Source organism: Synchiropus splendidus, chromosome 19, assembly GCF_027744825.2.
Source record: "Synchiropus splendidus isolate RoL2022-P1 chromosome 19, RoL_Sspl_1.0, whole genome shotgun sequence".
NCBI classification, from domain to species: Eukaryota; Metazoa; Chordata; class Actinopteri; order Syngnathiformes; family Callionymidae; genus Synchiropus; species Synchiropus splendidus.
The window spans coordinates 6,906,030-6,924,253 of record NC_071352.1 but is presented as its reverse complement, the minus strand read 5'-3'; the positions used below and the strand labels follow the sequence as shown (position 1 = coordinate 6,924,253).

At 45.3% G+C, this 18,224-nt stretch overlaps 2 protein-coding genes across 4 annotated transcripts; one reads left to right on the top strand and one right to left on the bottom strand.

Moving 5' to 3' along the window:
• Nucleotides 1–32: 32 nt before the first annotated feature.
• LOC128750796 (uncharacterized) lies at nucleotides 33–2,280 on the top strand. Of its 2 annotated transcripts, none has more exons than XM_053851304.1 (4): nucleotides 33–184; nucleotides 491–1,030; nucleotides 1,099–1,188; nucleotides 1,257–2,280. In XM_053851304.1, exons 2-4 carry the CDS (start codon nucleotides 530–532, stop codon nucleotides 2,082–2,084), a joined length of 1,419 nt encoding a protein of 472 aa, XP_053707279.1. In that variant the 5' UTR covers nucleotides 33–184; nucleotides 491–529; the 3' UTR covers nucleotides 2,085–2,280. The 2 variants fall into 2 exon arrangements, with proteins under 2 accessions (XP_053707279.1, XP_053707278.1); XM_053851303.1 differs by having other exon boundaries at nucleotides 461–1,030.
• Nucleotides 2,281–2,639: 359 nt separating this feature from the next.
• On the bottom strand, nucleotides 2,640–18,017 carry abca3b (ATP-binding cassette, sub-family A (ABC1), member 3b). 2 transcript variants are annotated; one of them, XM_053851301.1, is made up of 31 exons: nucleotides 17,758–18,017; nucleotides 17,070–17,153; nucleotides 16,012–16,258; nucleotides 14,601–14,728; nucleotides 14,183–14,348; nucleotides 13,715–13,974; nucleotides 13,535–13,651; nucleotides 13,245–13,365; nucleotides 12,656–12,829; nucleotides 12,411–12,592; nucleotides 11,516–11,662; nucleotides 11,292–11,421; nucleotides 11,069–11,223; nucleotides 10,834–10,989; nucleotides 10,563–10,773; nucleotides 9,838–9,988; nucleotides 9,664–9,762; nucleotides 9,104–9,302; nucleotides 8,721–9,027; nucleotides 8,379–8,652; nucleotides 7,154–7,358; nucleotides 6,858–7,077; nucleotides 6,409–6,567; nucleotides 6,147–6,319; nucleotides 5,902–6,036; nucleotides 5,630–5,824; nucleotides 5,318–5,505; nucleotides 5,079–5,249; nucleotides 4,816–5,012; nucleotides 4,653–4,726; nucleotides 2,640–3,871 (listed from the first exon to the last, which is right to left on the bottom strand). In XM_053851301.1, the coding sequence occupies exons 2-31, from the start codon at nucleotides 17,121–17,123 to the stop codon at nucleotides 3,740–3,742; spliced, it is 5,127 nt and encodes a 1,708-aa protein (XP_053707276.1). In that variant the 5' UTR covers nucleotides 17,124–17,153; nucleotides 17,758–18,017; the 3' UTR covers nucleotides 2,640–3,739. The 2 variants fall into 2 exon arrangements, with proteins under 2 accessions (XP_053707276.1, XP_053707277.1); XM_053851302.1 differs by lacking the exon at nucleotides 17,758–18,017 and adding an exon at nucleotides 17,238–17,673.
• Between the last annotated feature and the right edge of the window lie 207 nt (nucleotides 18,018–18,224).

The window sequence follows — 18,224 nt, the reverse complement described above, 5'->3', positions numbered from 1 at the left end:
ACGCAAACCGGACGTTACGTAATAGGACAGGCGCCCTGTATGATTCATTTGTTTGTGTTTTAGTCGATATGCATACAATGCTACTCAGACATATGTTTGCCAATAAAAGAAAGGGACATGGTTAAATGGAAAAGTATATTTATTTTGCACCGAGGAGTGTTCGATCGTTTCCCCTTTTAACGAGGTAAGTGTTCCGAGTGTCTTTCTGCTGGTTGTAAGTCGCTGACATCTTAAGCTGAACAGTGATGTTGTGTTATTGCTGAATGTGGTGATACGCTGGGCGTATATGCGTTCAAAAGAAGCATCTGCTGAAAGAACCTGGGGCAACTGACAACTTTAAAAGTGTCTGATTTAAGGATGTTGTGCTTCCTTTAATCCAAGATAAAGTCTTCAGTTAAATGGGAAAGTGAACCAGTTTCTCCAGACGACCAACGCTCTTTATTTGTGTTAACATTTACAGACACTGTGTCCCTTCATCTTCTTCACTCAGCATCACCAAAGGTCCGAAGGCTCCCTGGACTGAGCGGCAATGGGTCGAATGGATGATGCGGCCAAGCGTAAGGTGGTGGAACTTCGGATGGCTGGCCTCAGTTTCCGCAAGATTAAAGCTGTGTTGGAGCTGGAAGACATCAAGGTGTCTGCTCAGACCATCTACATGTTTCTGAGGGAGCTGCAGGGAAGACCACCGGGAAGAGTTCGACCTGCAGAGTCTGGACACCCAGCACCGGCTGTGACCGTCCATAACAGAGCTTCGGGGTCACAGGAGAGTGGCAGTCCAACACAAAACCATGCTAGGGATGCATTACAACACACCGCACTGAGAACGAAAACACAGACAACTGAAGCAGGCGGCACCACACCGCAGCAACAGATTGACAGCCGAGAGAGAAAGGACAGTGAGATCAAAATTGTTAGTGTCACCTCTCTGGCAAACAGCATGAGGCGACGAGTCACTCCTTCTCCTGCTACCAGCTCCGTACTGGCAGCTGGAAAAAAACTTTTGGATAGAGCCTTGTCACAGAGGATGAAGGTAGCCAACTCCATGTGCTTAATAGTGGCCTTTAAATCTTAATAACTCTGACTACGTCGCTCCAACAGGTGACGACCTTGTTGAGGAAAGACCAGTCAAACCAGGGTTCACATCTTAGGAGTGCAGTACTGCAGCGGGCTAGAGGTTATGATGTGAAGGTGAGTTGAAATTTGAAAAAAAAAATCCGATGTTTGAGACCATTTTTTTACACTTCTTGATGTTTCAGAGCGGTCTGGACCCAGAAGGAACAAGTTTATCCAGGAAGATCACCTTCCCAAGAGCAGCCGCTCGTTGTCCCAACCTTCCCCAGGTTGGAGTTCGACTGCCAAGCCAGTCCACAGCCCCGTTACAGACGTCTGGGAAATCCTTAATTCATCTGCAGAACTCTGGAGGGCAAGGTCGGGACGAAGGAAATCCCAGTCCACAGCAGATGGCCCAGTACTCCAGAGGCAGTCTGCAGGATCAGATTCAGAGCCTGGGTGTTGAGGTGAGGAGCCTGGGCCTGGCTGTCACGATGCTCCGGGAGCAGCAGAGTCGCATGGAGAAGGAGCAAGCAGAGCAGACCAACATCCAGAAACAGATCCTGAAAACGCTGCAGCTCCTGGCTTCCAGAGCAGAACCCTGCACCAACCAACAGCAGAAAAGACACACACCTCCAACATCGTTCAGCCAGGACACCTTCAGCTTCAATCCGAACTCGTACCCGTCATGCAGCCAACCCAGCTACGACTCTATAGATAATCTGGAATCCGTGGAGCCATTCAGACTTAGCCCGCCCAGTCTGAACGGGTTCCTACCGTGTAGCAGCAGCGACAGTCTTCCTCTCACTCACACGGCGACGTTCTCTGGTTCATATCCACAGCAGAGCGCTCAGTCTCTCCTGCCGCCGTACACACAGGCTTTCTCTCCTTTCGCTCAGTCACAGGTCGGAACACACAGGGCGGATTTCCAGAACAACCCTCTTTCTGAGGGTGTGTCCACACAGACGGCAGCGACCTCAGAACCCCTCGGTCAGGACAGGCAGCTCAGCACTATTAAAGTGGAGGGGCCTTAAAGCTCAGATGATGTTGTTTGTTCTAAAAGGGCTTGTTTTAGAGTTCACTGTACTGTTACCTTTCTTTTGACCAATGCCTTTAAAATTCAGTTTATTTATTGACAGCATGCTTGCCAGACTCAAAACACAGAGTGGAATAAAAAATAATGTCTGATCTGAATTTGTATTTCAGTGATGTCCTTTATCCTCTGACCCCGCCCCCTAATCAGAATGTCTTCTGGGTGATGTGCTCTGGTCCGACCGAATGAAGGTGCAGGACACATGAGAGAAATTGGACTTTTGAAGTTGTCCTGAGAGTTAAAGGACGTTTGAGTGGGGCCAGAAGTCTATTTGAGTCAAGACCTCTTATAGCATTTGAAATGTCAATAATAGCAATGTGCTGAATGGAACAGCAGGAGGCAGTATTAGTAGTTTCACCACCTGCTGCTACACCAATATGAACACCACTAAACTTCAGTGCCTTGTCCTGTGATCAACAGCTCCAGAAAATGTCTTTGAAATCTGTTCACGAGTTATTTAAAGGCAACTGAAAAAAACAACACCACTGGACAGAGCTCTCTGCCACCACTTGCCTTGAGCAGTGTTTAATTTAAAAAGAATAATCATACATATACACTTGGTCAGTAGTACACTACAGAATCACACAAATTCCCTTTTATTTTTTTTTTTTAAATAGCACACAATATTTCGTAAAACTTGGTTTTCTACATCAGCAGCACAACTCTTAACATTTGGACTCGGCTGCTGCAAGTCACATACACGACAAGTGCAAACAATGCCATGTAACAAGGCTTAAATTAAAAGACATTAAAGAGACGTTTTAAGGGTCTGGAGGTCGAGGTGTTCCTTCTTGGCATAAAAAAAAGCTGCTGATTGATGTGATGGAAGGACAGTGACTGGTTCAATAACATTTACACAGAGGAGAGAGCACTTCAAACTCCTACCTGATCGGGACGGAACGTGGAACGCGAGTAGAGTCCCTGATCAGCACTTCAGACTTGATATTCCAACAGAACAGGTTTGAGAACGACAGTAAAAGGTCAGGAAGTGTTAGTGTTCCTCGTGTTTATGGACGGCCCCTAAAGACAGTACACATCTCTTCATATATTCAGACTCCTGTGCCCACTCGCCCCTTACATTCTGAGTGGAATGCATAGCTGAAAAACACACCTTAATAAAACATTGTACGAAAATTCCGTCATAATTCCAATGTCGGGTTTGGATGCACGACTGTGACGTTTGGTGGCTACTCTGAAGCAAAGAGTGAAGGCTAACTGGACGATTAAAAGAAAACTTCAAGTATTGACTCTTAGACAATCATGGAAGCAGCATCAAGGCATGCATCATCCCCAAAAAGCAATCTTTCATAGTCAGTAGCGTTTAAAGGTTATATACATCCAACGCTGTATAGACTCCCGACAATGTGGCGATAAGGCGTAAAGGTGAGCGACGACCCCACCCCTTAAATGGAGTGGTTTGTTCTTGTCGAGAAATAAAGTTTGATTTACGCACAAGTAAAACAAAAAATAAAGTGGCATTAAGTGTTTTGATTTCCTCTGGAATCACCGCGGGGTTTAGAAAAGGCCAGTTGAGGAAGAAAAGGCGCCGGTGAGTCGCCCTTGCAGTGCTCGGTGGAATGATCGCGGCAGGACGGACTAATTCTTCCCACGCTCTGTACAGTGTTGGAACTGAGCGAAGCTGAGGAAAACCTGCTCCAGCGAGATCTGGCTCACACAGTAGTCTTCGATGCTGTATTTCTCTTTGGCTGCCTCCAACGTACCAAAAACCTGAGGAGCAGGAACAGGAGCACAGAAAGCAGCACATTAGGATTGTTCGCACTATATACAACAGGAACTGCACTTACTTACATTCACACAGTCATTCTTTTTTTCACTAAATATCATTTGTCCTGCACATATTTTCTATATAGACTTCCTGTTCAATACTCTGAGAGCAATGTGTTGAATCCACAGCATGTGGCAGTGGCTCGAAGGATATTTATAAGCTACACATAAGAGTCATGAAGAAGAGACGGCACTACGAAAATTAACGTCTTCAAAATGTCATTGAATTCATATTATACCACCACTGTCGCATTTAAGTTAGTTTATTACAATGATTCGATGGTATGTTGCGTTTTATGGAAAAAAAAAAAGTTTTCAGCATGAAGCTGGTCACGTGACCGGATTTAAAGAGTACCAACGATAAAATCAAATCGCTTTTCTGGATGTTTAGCTGAAAGACACGACGTGAAAATTTGAAAATAATTCCAAATTCTTTTGCAGGCGATAGCTTTATTAAGACAATGATTTCAAGAGAGTTGCTGATCTGCTTAAAAATGTTTTTTAGAATATTTGCTTGTTAACTTAATGGATAAAATGTACAGAAATGTAACAGGTCATAGATCAATGACTTTTAATATTTTTAATACTATACTGCCTACAAGAGAAAGACAAAGTGTCAGAGCAGTTGAAAACAACCTTGTTTGTGTTTCATGAACCATCATAAACACACTATCACCATTAATAATAGATAAAAAAGTGCTTGGTGAGGCCTGTGTCAACGTACCTGTGCCCAGGTGAGCTTCTCATCAGTCAAGTGATAGTGAACCATCCCCTGATGTTCATCCTTCAGTCGACTCCCTACACAAAATTTTGTGTGACTTTATTTCTCGCAACCGTTTCCATGCTATTCTGAGTGTTTGGATACAGAGTGCAGCAAAGGTGCTGACCTGGAAAGGTGCTTTCAATGAAGTCTTTGAATAAATGCAGGTCGCTGTCCTCCAGCTCGGCCTCCACGTGGACTTTAGCCAGCAGCGTGTAGCCACTGCCGAACTTGCTCTTCAGATGCTGCGGGCTTCCGAGGCACTTGAACTGACCGTTGACCATCACGGCGAGCCTGGTGCACAGCGCCTCACACTCCTCCATGCTGCGGACGCAACAGCCACGGTGAGTTACCCGGACGTTCACCAACACTGGCGTGTAAAGCTTTCACCTGTGAGAGGTGATGATGATGGCTTTGCCGGACTCTCGTGTGCGAGTGACGGCGTCCCACAGCAGTCTTCTGGCGACAGGGTCCATTCCAGTCGAAGGCTCGTCCAGGAAGATGACTGGAGGCCCGCCGATCAGAGCCATCCCAGCACTCAGTTTGCGTTTGTTCCCACCGCTGCAGAAGTGGCAGCACTTCAGTGCATTCATTCTCCACCCGGCCCAACTTGAAAGCACTGATCTCACCTGTAGCTCCGCACCAGTTTGTCAGCGTGGGGCTCCAGCAGCAGCGACCTGAGAACGTTCTCCACGCAGCCCAGCACGTACCTCTCAGGAATCCCTCTCAGTCTGGCATACATGCTCAGAGTCTCCCTACCGGTCATGTGATCCAGAACGGCATCAAACTGGGGACAGTAGCCGATGCGCTGCTGCACCTGGAGGTCAGACAGAGCTTTGAAATTGTGCATTGTTTCCATTCATTCCACAGATTTAATAACAGAATATGTCAACACCGCTCAAAACACCGTCATGTGTGAACAACCCTTAAATTTCTCTAACCTTTTTGATGTCTCTTAAGACACTGTATCCATCGATGTAGGCGTCGCCAGACGTGACGCTCTCATCGCCCGTCAGCATCTTGAAAGTGGTGGTCTTCCCCGCTCCGTTGAAGCCCAGCAGACCGAAACACTCCCCTTTCCCCACCGCCAGAGAGAGGCGGTCCACAGCCAGCAGGTCCTCACCGCTGCTGTAAACCTGACGGGAGGAGACCAGAGTGAATCTCTGTCGAAAGCTAGCTGCGGCACACAGGAGGGCAGCGGCTGGGTCGTGACCTTGCTGAGCTCCTGCATGACAAGAGGACTTCCAACCATGGACTCCATCATCGGATGACAGTCCAGAACTCGCTTCCTCTCCTCTGCCACGTCTCGGTCCTCTGGAAGCACTGCTACATTCCCTACACAAGGCAACTACAACACCACAGATACCTTCACTTAGTATTTTTAGTTAGCATTAGCATACATTACATTAGAACAGTGGCATATTTGCTAATGTTCTAAGCTAGTTGAGAGTCATTTACTTGTTTCCGTCTTCTGCTCAGGGAGCTGACAAGTCTCCTGAGGTTTCGGAAACACTGGAGCTCGATGACAAAAAGCAGCATAATGAAGACGACTCCCTGCACAGCGAAGGCCACCAGGAAACGGCCCACGCCAGGCTCAGACATGGAGAAGAAGTTTTCCTGGTAGGTTATATCTGAAAGCATCAACAACAGCACCAGTGAAGCCCAGACCACAGATGGCATTTGCATTCCATGATAATGGTAGCTGTTATGAGGCGCTTACTTAATCTGTTGCAAATGTCCTCCGTCATTTGGTTTTGAGTGCAGATGGTGATGAACTCGTAGTTCTGGTAGAACTGGCAGAAGGACATGCCCAGACAATAGTTTGGGAAAATCAGGAAGACTTTGTCCAGCAAGCGTGACATGTTCCGAAGTTGTAACTCTGTGGATGAGATCCGAAAAACCATAACTTTCGACTCAATTTTAGTTTCTTATTTCCTTTTTTAGCTCTTCAAGCAGGTGCTTTAGTTTAGTTTTTTTCTCCCAAAAAAGAAATAGGTTTAAAATAACAATGATTAATACATCAAACAATGTAATGAAGTACAGTCTGAAATGCAAAAAATATAGTATGAGCCTAAACAATGCTACGATTGAAATACACTTGAACCTTATATTATATTATATATTAGTAGTAGTAGTAGCAGCGGACGATTTAGTTCAACCTCTTCTCACCTGGGATGGTCATAATGGTGACAGCCAGGAAGGTGGCGGTGCCAGAGATCATGTTGAAGATGGTGAGGCGAGTGTAGGCTGTGGCGGCGGAGGAGAAGAAGAAGCTGAGCAAGTACATGAGGGGAATCACAGCCCAGCCGTACAGCAGCAGCATCAACAGCACGTCCACCAGGTGGTTGTGAGCAACAAACGCTTCCACCTTGAAGGCCTGGAACACAACCTGAGGAGAACAGTCAAGGAGGAAGCTGATGACATGTCTCCAGACTCCTTCTTCAACTTTGAGGCGCCACACTAACCAGCATGAGCAGGCAGGGCATCAGGAAGTTGACCAGATCCCACAGCAGGGCGGAGAACCAGAAGTTGGACAGGTAGACGCCGCTGACCTGCTGCACATGTTTGGACTTGATCGCAGACTCGGTCACCAGCAGCAGCGCGAAGGTGCTGGACAGCGAAGCCATTCCATACATCAAGTTGACAGCGATCGCAAATCCAGTCTTTCCTCTGTAGTCAGACAAGATTGAGGGGTTAAAAGACTGGACTTGATATCCTCGGAGAATTCACCTCTGCCAAGGAGGCTATGTTTTCAATGTTTGTCTGTGTTCAAAATGACTTGATAAGTAATGGATGGATTTGGATGAAATTGTCAGGCAACATGTGAAATGAGTCAAGGAACAAATGCTTCAATTTTGGATCCAGGAATTTTTCCAAGGATTCTTTAACACTGGCAATGGCATTTGGATCATAGACTGTGTTTTAATAAATCTTTACCCTTTAATGGCATTCCTGTATAAGGAATTGTGATGCACACTTCCACGGACCATAGCTCCTTGACGTTTTGTCTATAAACTATGGCGCACCACTATAGTAGCACATGTGCAGTAGAGCCACAGAGGGACAGGTATCCACTTCAAGATGATCAGAGCAAGTGAAAAAGTGGGAAAACCACTAAGCTGCTCGACTAACTGAAGGTTTCTCCTTGTAAATGTATAAGCCAGTTAAAATCTCACTTTGCTTGTTAATGGATTTCAGCCTCTCATCATGTTTTAAAGCTGAAATTTAAACCGTAATTACACGGCCATAAAATCAAAACAAAATCATTACGTTTGTGATGATAAATTCAGAATGTTATTTGCATGTTAGATGATACAGTACAGGCCAAAAGTTTGGACTCACCTTCTGAGTCAGTGTTTTATTTTTACTACTTTCTACATTGAGGATACAAACTGGAGACATCACATATATGAAGCAGGATATATGGAATTATGTAGCTAAATAACCCTGAATATGCTTCATATTTCAGATGACTCAAGCTATCATTTGCTTTGCTGACAGCGCAGTAAACCCTTGGACTTCATGATGTAGTCACCCGTTGGAAAACCAGTTGAGGTCACAACCAAATGAAGCTTATCGTGAGAATGCTAGGGGTGAGCAAAGCAACAGTCAAAGCAAAGGGTTGCTATTCTGAAGAATCTAGAAAGTTTTAGCTCGTGCCAAGTTTCTCTGTGAAACTGGTCCACTCACTCAGACAGCTGGCTCAGGGCACTCTCAGACACGTTGCGTGGCATGGGGTAGTTGGCCGTCTGGATTGACGCGTTGGGTCCGGCGAGGAGCTTGAACAGAGCAGTGTCCACCATCATGAGGGCAGTGGCAGGCGTGTGGTAGCCCTCGTTGTTGAAGTAAGCCGTGGCCTCGGCAAACTGCTTGCTGCGGCCCCTGAAGGCAGCGCCAACCACACACTGCTCATTGAAGCTGCCGCCCTCCTCCTGTGTTTGGTTCAAGACGTAGTCCACAAAGTCTGTTGGAAGGACACACGTTATTATAATACTCAAGTGGGTCAAGTCAGTAAACCAGCCATGTGCTCACCAGTGACGTTGACCAGCTGGCCCAGTTGGCCAGGGAGCTGCGAGGTGTACAGGTTAGCCAGCCTGGAGGCCAGAGGTCCAGCCTTGGACTGCAGGGCAACCGGGACCCTTGTAGGTCCATAACGGTGGAGAGCCAGACTCAGCTCAGGGGCCTTCTTATGGTCCGACATGGTGTTTGCCACCATCAAAGCCAACACGGTGAACACCAGAGGAACCAGGAACTGGGCCACCATCACTTTCCAGTTCCTCCAGCCATACAGTGCCCTCTTCAGGAACATGGCGTAAAACTGCTGCATGTGAAGTCTCATCTACAATGAAAAAAGGTTACATGACAAGCAGCTCTTTAAAAAAAAAAACAGATGATGACATCACTTCCTCCCGCACCCCGGTGTTGAGCTTGATATTGGAGCAGTCTTCCGAGATCAGAGTTCCGCTGTCGGTGAAGTCGGTCACGTCCGTCATCCCGCTGATGCTGCTGGCGTCATCCGTCGTCCAGTCATGTGAGCGACGCTCGTGCTGGTACTGGAGTGGGGGCAGCTGGATGGCCTGGATGTCCAGGCTGGAGTCCACCAACTTTCCCACTCTGAAAACATGAAAAGTGCATTTCGTATTTGCCTCAAAAACACGAAACGTATTATGAAAAATAAACATCAGGTTCTCAAAAGCAGAGCTACAGCAACAGACCAAATATATTTTAATAGAAAATGCATCACAACTTAACATGACAGGATGTGCTGCAAGAGAGAAAACAGTAGCTGTCGCATCTGTCTCTTTAGCAGGTGCAGACTGAGGAGAAGGTGCGACATTCTGTGTGACATTATTTTTCACACAGCACGTTACCATGGCAGCCAAACTCATCATGAGGCCAGAAAAGGCAGCTGTTTCACACTTGCTCGCAGCCAGTTTGTGCGGTAAACAGACTCTCCTGATTTCATCTCGGTTACCTGAGAAACACCTCCTCCATGGTGGTGACCGATGCGCCGTAGCTGGCGATGCCCAGTTCTTCTCGGTTCATCTCCAGCTCAGCGAACAGGAGCTCAAACCTGAGTGAAGACGATTGATGCGGTTTGAAATGAACATATTCAGCTCATTCAGGAGCATGAAGGCAGCAGACTCACTTGCTGGTGCTTTCTTTCGGGAGGATGAACGAGAGCTCAGCTCCTGCGCTGCTCTCCATCGTAGCGTTCGGCACATACAAGTGAACCAGCCGAGTGATTTCAGACACGTTACATTGAGAATCCTTTACAATCACCATGTGGTACCCAGCACCTGGAGAACAAAGACAAGGACCGTCATCAGCACTTATTGATAGAGGCATATTGATAGGCTTTATTGATACACTTCCTGTGAAATATTTCAAGCGTAATGAGGGTAATGGAACAGCAGATGGCAGTAGCGCTACGAAGTTTCTTTAAGACCCATAAGACGTGAAGAAGAAAGCAGTAAATCCACATTTTCACATAGTCACATGATAGATCTATTACTGTGCATTCGAAAATCCAAAGTAACCTGCAGAACACTTCCAAAACCAAAACACCTGTCGATGTGTGCCACAACGTGTGCTTCTGTGACCAGGAACTTTTTCTGAATTGTTACATAAATAATGAAAATTTGACCATAAATAACTTTGAAAACGACACTTTCATTCTAATTTCTCAAAATGTTTTTTGTTTTGTGAGATTTTAGGTCCGTTACGTGAATACAGGATAGTTAAATGAAGAATTCACTGCACATTCAAAGTTGATGTTTTTCTGAGGAAATGTAAATAGTTTTTAAGAAGAGAAATAAAAGTAAAATCAAATGTAGCAACGTCTATGCAGTAAGAGTCAAGTGTCAAACCTACCGTATTTGTTCTTCAGGAAGAGTGGCGACCCGCAGCACTGCAGTTCCCCTCCCGCCATGATGGCGATACGGTCTCCCAGCAGGTCGGCCTCGTCCATGAAGTGTGTGGTCAGAAGAATAGTGCGGCCGCTCTTCTCCCCTTGCAACAGATCCCAGGTGGCTCGTCGGGCAGAAGGGTCCATACCTGACGTGGGCTCGTCTAACATCACCACCTGAGGGTAGATGGGAGTCTGAGCACCAGCAAGGAGACAATGACATGCGAATCGACTCACCTTTGAGTCACCGATAAGAGCGATTCCAATCGACAGCTTCCTTTTCATCCCTCCTGACAAAGTCTTGGAGCGGGCTTGGCGTTTATGCTCCAGATTCAGGATGCGGATGATTCTGTCCACCTCGTCTGGAATCTTCTCCTTGGAGAAACCTTTCAGCTGGATGGAGAAACAGTTGGATATCAAACATTTACGCAGAGAAAAATTACATAAAGGGGTGGATGAAAATGTTTCAGACCTGTGCGTAAAAGAGCAGATGCTCTCTCACAGTCAGGTTATCGAACAGAACATCATGCTGAGGACAGAGTCCCAGACTGCGTCGGATCAGAGCCATGTCTTGACAGATGTCGTAGCCGTTGATGTAAGCTCGCCCACTAGTGGGCGGAAACAAACCTGACACAATCGAGCCAAAGTCAATAGAAACCCATAAGGTAGTGGATCAGTGGGCGACAGTGGATTACCTGTCAGCATAGACAGTGTGGTCGTCTTCCCAGCACCGTTATGTCCCAGCAGCACCGTGATCTGTCCCTCATACATGTTAAGAGTGAGCTCTCTGACTGCCGTTCGAGTCTTGTTGCCAACTCGGAATTCCTTTGTGACAAAAACAAGACCATTAAAATTAAAAGAACGATATCAGAGCGGATGGTTTTAAGGCACTAGACATCACCGTTGCTGTCAAGCTCACCTTAGTGAGGTGTTTAATCTTGATCCCGGAGACAAGTCCAGCTGGATCCTGCTCTATGAACTCGCCTCTGAGGGCCTTCTCAGCGTCTTCCTCCTCTTCCTTTTCATTCACCAAAGCCATGCGAGGACTGCTGAACCAATACGAAGGCTGAAGGGTGGACAGATCCACAGTGGACAAGAGGTCACATTGGTGAAGCCACATCAATTCATTATGGGAGAAACATTAATATTCCTGAACATATTTCTCACGTTCAGAAGCAAAACCTGCAACTTTTATTTTATTTATTACATGAAAATAAAGTCAAATTATGAACTTGATTCAATATTTTCAAAATGAGGAGAAAAAAGTGAACAGCTGAAACTAAAGTAAAACTATAAAATCAATTATTAAAATACATGTGTTGATAACTGAAAAGGTTTTAGCAATGTGTTGATCTAAGGAGGGCCGGCTGTTAGAATCACATGACGTCCAAATTGCTCAGATATTGATCTAAAATATGGAAAATATTCTCACCCAACAGGCTTTTTCACTTTTAGCAGCACCAACACGATATAACAAAGATATTATTGTATTTCAATTTCAAGATATTGTATTTCAAGTAAGTATAATGCATTTTATCTTTTATAAAATGTCTTTTTTCATGAATGAGTCATTATTAAATCTCTCATCAATTGGATTAATTTCCTCAGGCAAACCAAAAATACTTTCTATTTGTATTCACTTTTTTTTTTATCTCCGATTGTGTCAGATGTCCTGTTTCAAAAACACTTTCAAAATCATATTGGTTTTGACGGCCGCTCGTACCTACAGTTTCATTTCCAAACAAACTTGTTTTGACACTTATGTGCTCAAACAAGCCTGAGCTTGTTGGAGCTTCCTATCTCTGAAAACATACCAGAACAAAGAAGTATGAAGGCAGCGGCACGCCGTACTCCCCAGGAAAAACAGCCTCCATGTACCAGGCCACCAGACCGTAGAGCACCGCGTCAAACAGAAGCATCCCCAGAACCTGAGCCATGGAGAAGTCGTCGTCCACCGTCACAGAATCGAACAGGTTGGACCACTGAATCCCCGTCCCTGGTCGAGAACAGAGCGAGGATTAAGAACTCAAGTTTCATGAAACCAAAATTCCCACCTCACCTTTCCCCTCGAACATTCCTATTAGCTGAGCTCCCATGGCCATTGCCACGTTGGAGATAAGGCAGGCGGACACCTTCTGGACATGCTTGAGAAGGTCGTAGCGCGGCCAGAGGAACAAATAAGGCAGGTAGCTCAGGAAATAGATGAATCCTCCTGCTGCTGCGGCAACGTTGGCTGAAATCACACAAAGAAAAACCCATTCTGAGGAGCTGCAGAGACCAGGACAATGGTCAATTTCAGAGAAGGAACCGATGATGAGTGCGTGAAAGACGGAGAAAAAAGGATGACAGATGTCGAGTATAATGGACAAGAAATCTGTGGGCGTCTTCCTTTTGTGATCACCTATTCAAACAAAAGGTGCTCACAGGTTCTGTCCTGCGTTTAAATGAAAATGTTCATCAGAAAACCTATACTGGAAGTCGTGGGGAGAACAAATGTCACCACAGCAGAAGTCAGCCATGTTCCTCAAATGGCTTCAGAGCATGTTTTTTTGCTGATGTTTTTTTATTGTTTCTTTATTGCACAAGCTGTTTGACCTACATTGCTGAGGGGAGGCATGAACAGTGAAGCATTAACAGGAGAAACCAACCTCGGGAAAAGAAGGCACTGATCATGAAGCTGAAGTTGATGGTGGCCACAGCGAACGTCAACAAGAAGACGAACACCAGGGTGGGGTCGCTGTAGCTCAGCACCGCTCCATTAGGGCTGACCTGAAACCACAGTCAGCTCGGCTTCAGCAAAGGAAATAGCTCCATCTGTTCACAGCTTAAGTGTGAAGTGAGAGTCTGAGAACAGTTTCCGATGATCTGCTATTCTATGGTGAAGCTTTTTTTTTAACTATTATGGTCCACATCTGATAGCGAAGTTCAAGCAGCTCACCTTAATACAGAGCAGCACCGTGACGAAGAAGACAGAAATGGAGAGGAACAAGAAGAACATGAGGAACCAGGCACTCCAGTGAAGCCAGTTGCTGAGGCCCATCATCCTCATGTACTCCTGTGACGCAGAGAAGACGTTATAAGAGCCGCTCGCCTCACAAGCGTCGCACCGGCGACCCACCTTGAGCTTGCGCTCTTTCTCCTGCACCACGGCTCGCACAATGTTCAGAGACGTGTAGGTGAAGCTTAGCACCAGCATGAGAGGCAGCTGGTTCTGGATAGCGAGGATGAACACGTCATAGATGAAGGCAGGGTATGGGAAGCGGGAGAGGACCACTCTGGTCTGCCCCAGCAAAGTGGCGGCCGCTGTTCGGTTGTAGGAGCGCATGATGGCTCGATCCACCGCGTGCTGCACGGCAAGGAAACCCTCTCGAAAATAGCCTGTGGAGAAGATGTTATAAAGACGCTTCCTGTATTCAGAAGAAAATTATTTGTCAATGATGGTAATAGCATCCCGGTGACACTATCCTCACTGTGGCAAAAGAGAGACACTCAAGACGTTCTGGTCTGCAGTTGCCATGGAAACAAAACCTGAACTAAGGGTCTCTCCCTCCAGAAAGGGGGATTGAATATTAAAAGCTGTTCTCACCAGGTGTCCCCCCTTCTTTGTCGTACTGCTCCCTAGGGCCCGGGAGTTGAAACAGCGGGAACAGACTGAGCGTGTGCCAGTCCAGGTCGCTGTTTGGGTTGAGCTCCGACTTCTCCGAGGCTGGGGCACATCGAGGGGTGAAGGTGAAACGCAGGTGGTACCTCACCTGGAAACCATTGGCATCTCAATGACGTCACAGCAGCATATTTTTTATGTTAAATATGAATTTGGTCTGTAACTTTTGAGTTCATTTTTAACCAAAAATATGACTTTTAAACAGCATATTTTGCTTCCATTTTGCATGAATTGAAAGTCAACAGCGTTAGGGTCATTAAGGTAGCACTTCCTTGTGCTGAAAATACACTGAATTGTATGCTGGTGCAAAGTTCCACTGGGAGGGACTAAAGTAGTGGTATACCTGCGGAGGAAGAGGCTCATCCTCATGGCTGAAGGCATTATCAAACACCACAGCAGCCAGGAGCTGCCCAGACTGAGGATCGGTTCTCACATACTCCTCAAACTGTGCCTCTGTCTCGAAGCCACGGACTGCGAGTGGAACGCACACAGAAAACAAAAACAATGAGCCAAACATCAGCTGAGAATTCACATCACGTACACTTGTCTCAGTGTGTGACCTTGGTGCGCTCCTGTCGCACTCAGAACCAAGAAGTAGGCAGGCTTCTTTTTTTTTATGAGCACACTGAAAATTCTTTGAAATCAGGCCATTAACTGAAAAGAACAAACAGAAGTCCAGTGCAATAAAAGACTTCACGCAGGTTGAATTTGGGTCAAGCCCATAAAACACACAAATCCAGGAGCAAACAGAGGACAAACTGAGCAGTGTGAGTTCAAAGACTGGCTTTCAAGCAAATATATTTTTCCTAATTTAATCCAATGAACTTTCTCTTTCATAGGTATTTCAACTTTAAAAATAGGTAGGATCCAATTGGGATGAACGGGCAGGACAAAATGGGTGCTTTATAATACGGTTGTGTGCGGTAAGTTACACAACAGGAGAAACATTGGTCAGCATGTTGTGCTCTCCCTCAATGCAGAAATGGCACAAATAAATCATGTGAAAGAAACCGAAATGTTTCGACACTGCTCCCAATTATTCGGTTTCACTGTTGAAATACATGTTGTAACACTTAATACAGTTTTGTAACAAATTATAAAAATACACCAAAAATATCTTGTACTTTTGCTTTTGTTCAGTTGCTACTTTGGTCGCAAAATCACACTAAGTTATTTGTGTTGAGACTGAGACCAAAATCTGGCCATTCAGTCAAGTATAAATGGAACTTTACACAGGTTTCAGTGGTACTTTGATGGTACTTTCAAGACAGCATTTTGTGAATCGCTAGATTATTCATTGTTACCTGAGCTGAGATGTGTTTACAGGTCACCCTGCTGTTGTTTGGAGCTCTGCCTGGCAGCTGCTATAAACCCCTAGTCCATCACACAAATTCATCTAGTAAACATGCTTCTTAACAGACTGTTTCAACATCCCTCCCTCAGACATATTGAGGAGATCAGGAGGAGATAACCAGCGCATACATTTGAGAGCGTGTGGGCGTCCTGTGGAAGAGCGCCAACATGGTCGACTTGAGTCTGTGGAAGCCTCCTTTCTTCACTGATACAGGAAGAAGAGTAAGGAGGTGTGGCCTGTTTACTATTCAATTTCATCTCATTTCTAGAGAAACCAGTATTCCCAGCTCATTTGTAACAACTGCCAACTGCAGGGATCTGTTTCCCTGATGTTGGCGGAGAGACCACAAAGTAAGAGACATTTAAAGATGGGCCAACACAATAAAATAAAGCATAATTACCAGGGGGATAGATGAACAGGCTGCTCCGAACATCCTCCGCCACTTGACGGACGGCACTGGAGTTGGCCGGCACATAAGCCAGCTGAAACAGTCTCAGTGACCAGGATAGCTTATCCACGGTGTAGCTCTCGTAGACTGTGGCATTTGGGAAGTCTTTGAAAGGCACCTTCTGGCGAAGGACGATGAGGATGCCAGAGAAGAGCAGGGGTAAGGCGATCTCTACCAGTGTGACCAGAATTTGACGTTTCTAGAGAACAACAAAGAGGATTTCACTAGGGAGCAAACCAAGAATACACTGTCAAATCTACGATGCCAATTTCAGTCAACAAATCCTGAATGAATAGACTCATTGTGGGTCACATACTTTTTAAGGCAAAGAAAATTGCGATTAAAAGGGTATTGACGTAAATAAATAGAAGATACATTTATGACATACAAAGCCACTAGTACTTATTTAAATTGCTCTTTTAGGGAAAAAGCAGCAGGCGCTCAGCATGAACATGAAAAGCATACACCAATAAAGGGTCCCATAATAACGCACTAAAGCTTCAGAGCCAGTTTTCTGTTTCTAGAATACATACAAGATAAAAGCCAGGTCCACTAGTGACGCAGTAAAGGCCCGGGTCAAACATTTGTGCTTTAAAAACATGCACAAAATACAACTTACTAAAGTAAGATACGATTTTTTTTACAGTACGTCTCCAGACATCTGGGACTCGTATGGAGCAACAGCCTCACGACGTGATCGCCACAATGCAGTGCCATATCTGTATGTTTGCCAAATTGAGTAACGTCCAACTGATTCCAAGGGAGCAGAAGAAGTGATTTTCACACGTGTACAGCACACTGAACTAATGCAATGTAGAAAGAAACTGGCTTTTGTTAAATGGCTGCTTTCATTATTTCCCATTTCCAACATGATAGAAACACCTTTTTTCCAGGAGTCGCACAGTAACTTGTGTCAACAAGCCAGAAACGTCATGTACAAAATGGCCATACCTTTAGTCAACACCTTCCTGAAACACTAAATATTTGTGAGCCATGTTTTTGATACTCACCTGATGAAGATAGTTCTTCCACATCAAAAGTCCAAACTGGCGCATTCGAGCCATTTCGACCCAAATACAGCTTCAGTCAAGTACCTGTATTAAAAAAAAAGGGTTCGGGTGATTGGGAAAATAACAGCTTGTAGCTCAAGGACAGAAATCATTTAAAAGGGAAGTTACATTTTGAATCAGCAGAAAAATCAGCCACGGTTCTTCCTCACTACACGTCGCTTATCGCCGGTTATGAGAAAGAGGAGTGGATATTTTCTTTGACAATAATTGATTTGCAGCTTTTCAGTCGTACATAGTCCGTCGTTCTGTGATCAATAGCAGCAATATAAATATCTTAATGGACTGAACACTGAAATGGCCACTACCGTATTCGCTGGTGATGTATGCTCGCATATTTTTAGACTGTAATTTCGTGCTTTTTTTATTCATAATACGCTGAAAAACATAAACAAGTCGTGGATACGCGAGTCGCTTCCTGATTCCAGAAGTCGCCTGTCATTGGTTAAAGACGCAACCATCCGGTTTGTGATTGGTTGAACATGGTGTTCGTCAATCCCCAAGGATGTGCATACAAAAGATGGATCGCGAAATAAATGCATTATTTAGCGCTGACTCACCGACAACATTCAAGTTCGCGCAAATAAAAGGTTAAAATCCGGTATGACGTTTTAAGAACGAGTCAAATTACCTTAAAAATGAGCTTTGACTCATCCGCGACGGCTTCTACCTTTCCGTCTGGATTAAAGAAAAAAAAACAGTCGATGTTTTGTGTTAAAGAAGCGAGGTTGACATTGTTGCAGCTCTTCTACGCAACACAGTCAAGGTCCAGGTGTCATGGGACGAGTCCAGGACGGTTTTATTCCAGTGTTCAGATCGGGAGAGCACGCCGCCGACGAGACGATGACATTGCACCAGCGACTGAAGCAGCCTGTGGAATCCTGCTGAAATTACAGGGATCGTCAACAAAGCAGGTCACATGACCGTGGATGCGGGTCACGTGATCCCGCCACACACACACACACACACACACACACACACACACACACACACACACACACACACGGTGTATATATATATATATACATATATATACATATATATATATTGTATATTGTTGTTTTTAAAACGTGTTTTTGACCGCACGTTTTTCCAAAG

Coding starts and splice junctions, on each gene's coding strand:
- LOC128750796 (XM_053851304.1), top strand. CDS start 530: ATGGGTCGAATGGATGATGCGGCCAAGCGTAAGGTGGTGGAACTTCGG. Junction 1,031..1,098: donor CCTTGTCACAGAGGATGAAG/GTAGCCAACTCC, acceptor TCGCTCCAACAG/GTGACGACCTTGTTGAGGAA. Junction 1,189..1,256: donor CTAGAGGTTATGATGTGAAG/GTGAGTTGAAAT, acceptor TTGATGTTTCAG/AGCGGTCTGGACCCAGAAGG.
- abca3b (XM_053851301.1), bottom strand. CDS start 17,123: ATGGCTCGAATGCGCCAGTTTGGACTTTTGATGTGGAAGAACTATCTT. Junction 11,663..12,410: donor CTTCATACTTCTTTGTTCTG/GTATGTTTTCAG, acceptor TCCACCCTTCAG/CCTTCGTATTGGTTCAGCAG. Junction 4,727..4,815: donor CATTGAAAGCACCTTTCCAG/GTCAGCACCTTT, acceptor AATTTTGTGTAG/GGAGTCGACTGAAGGATGAA.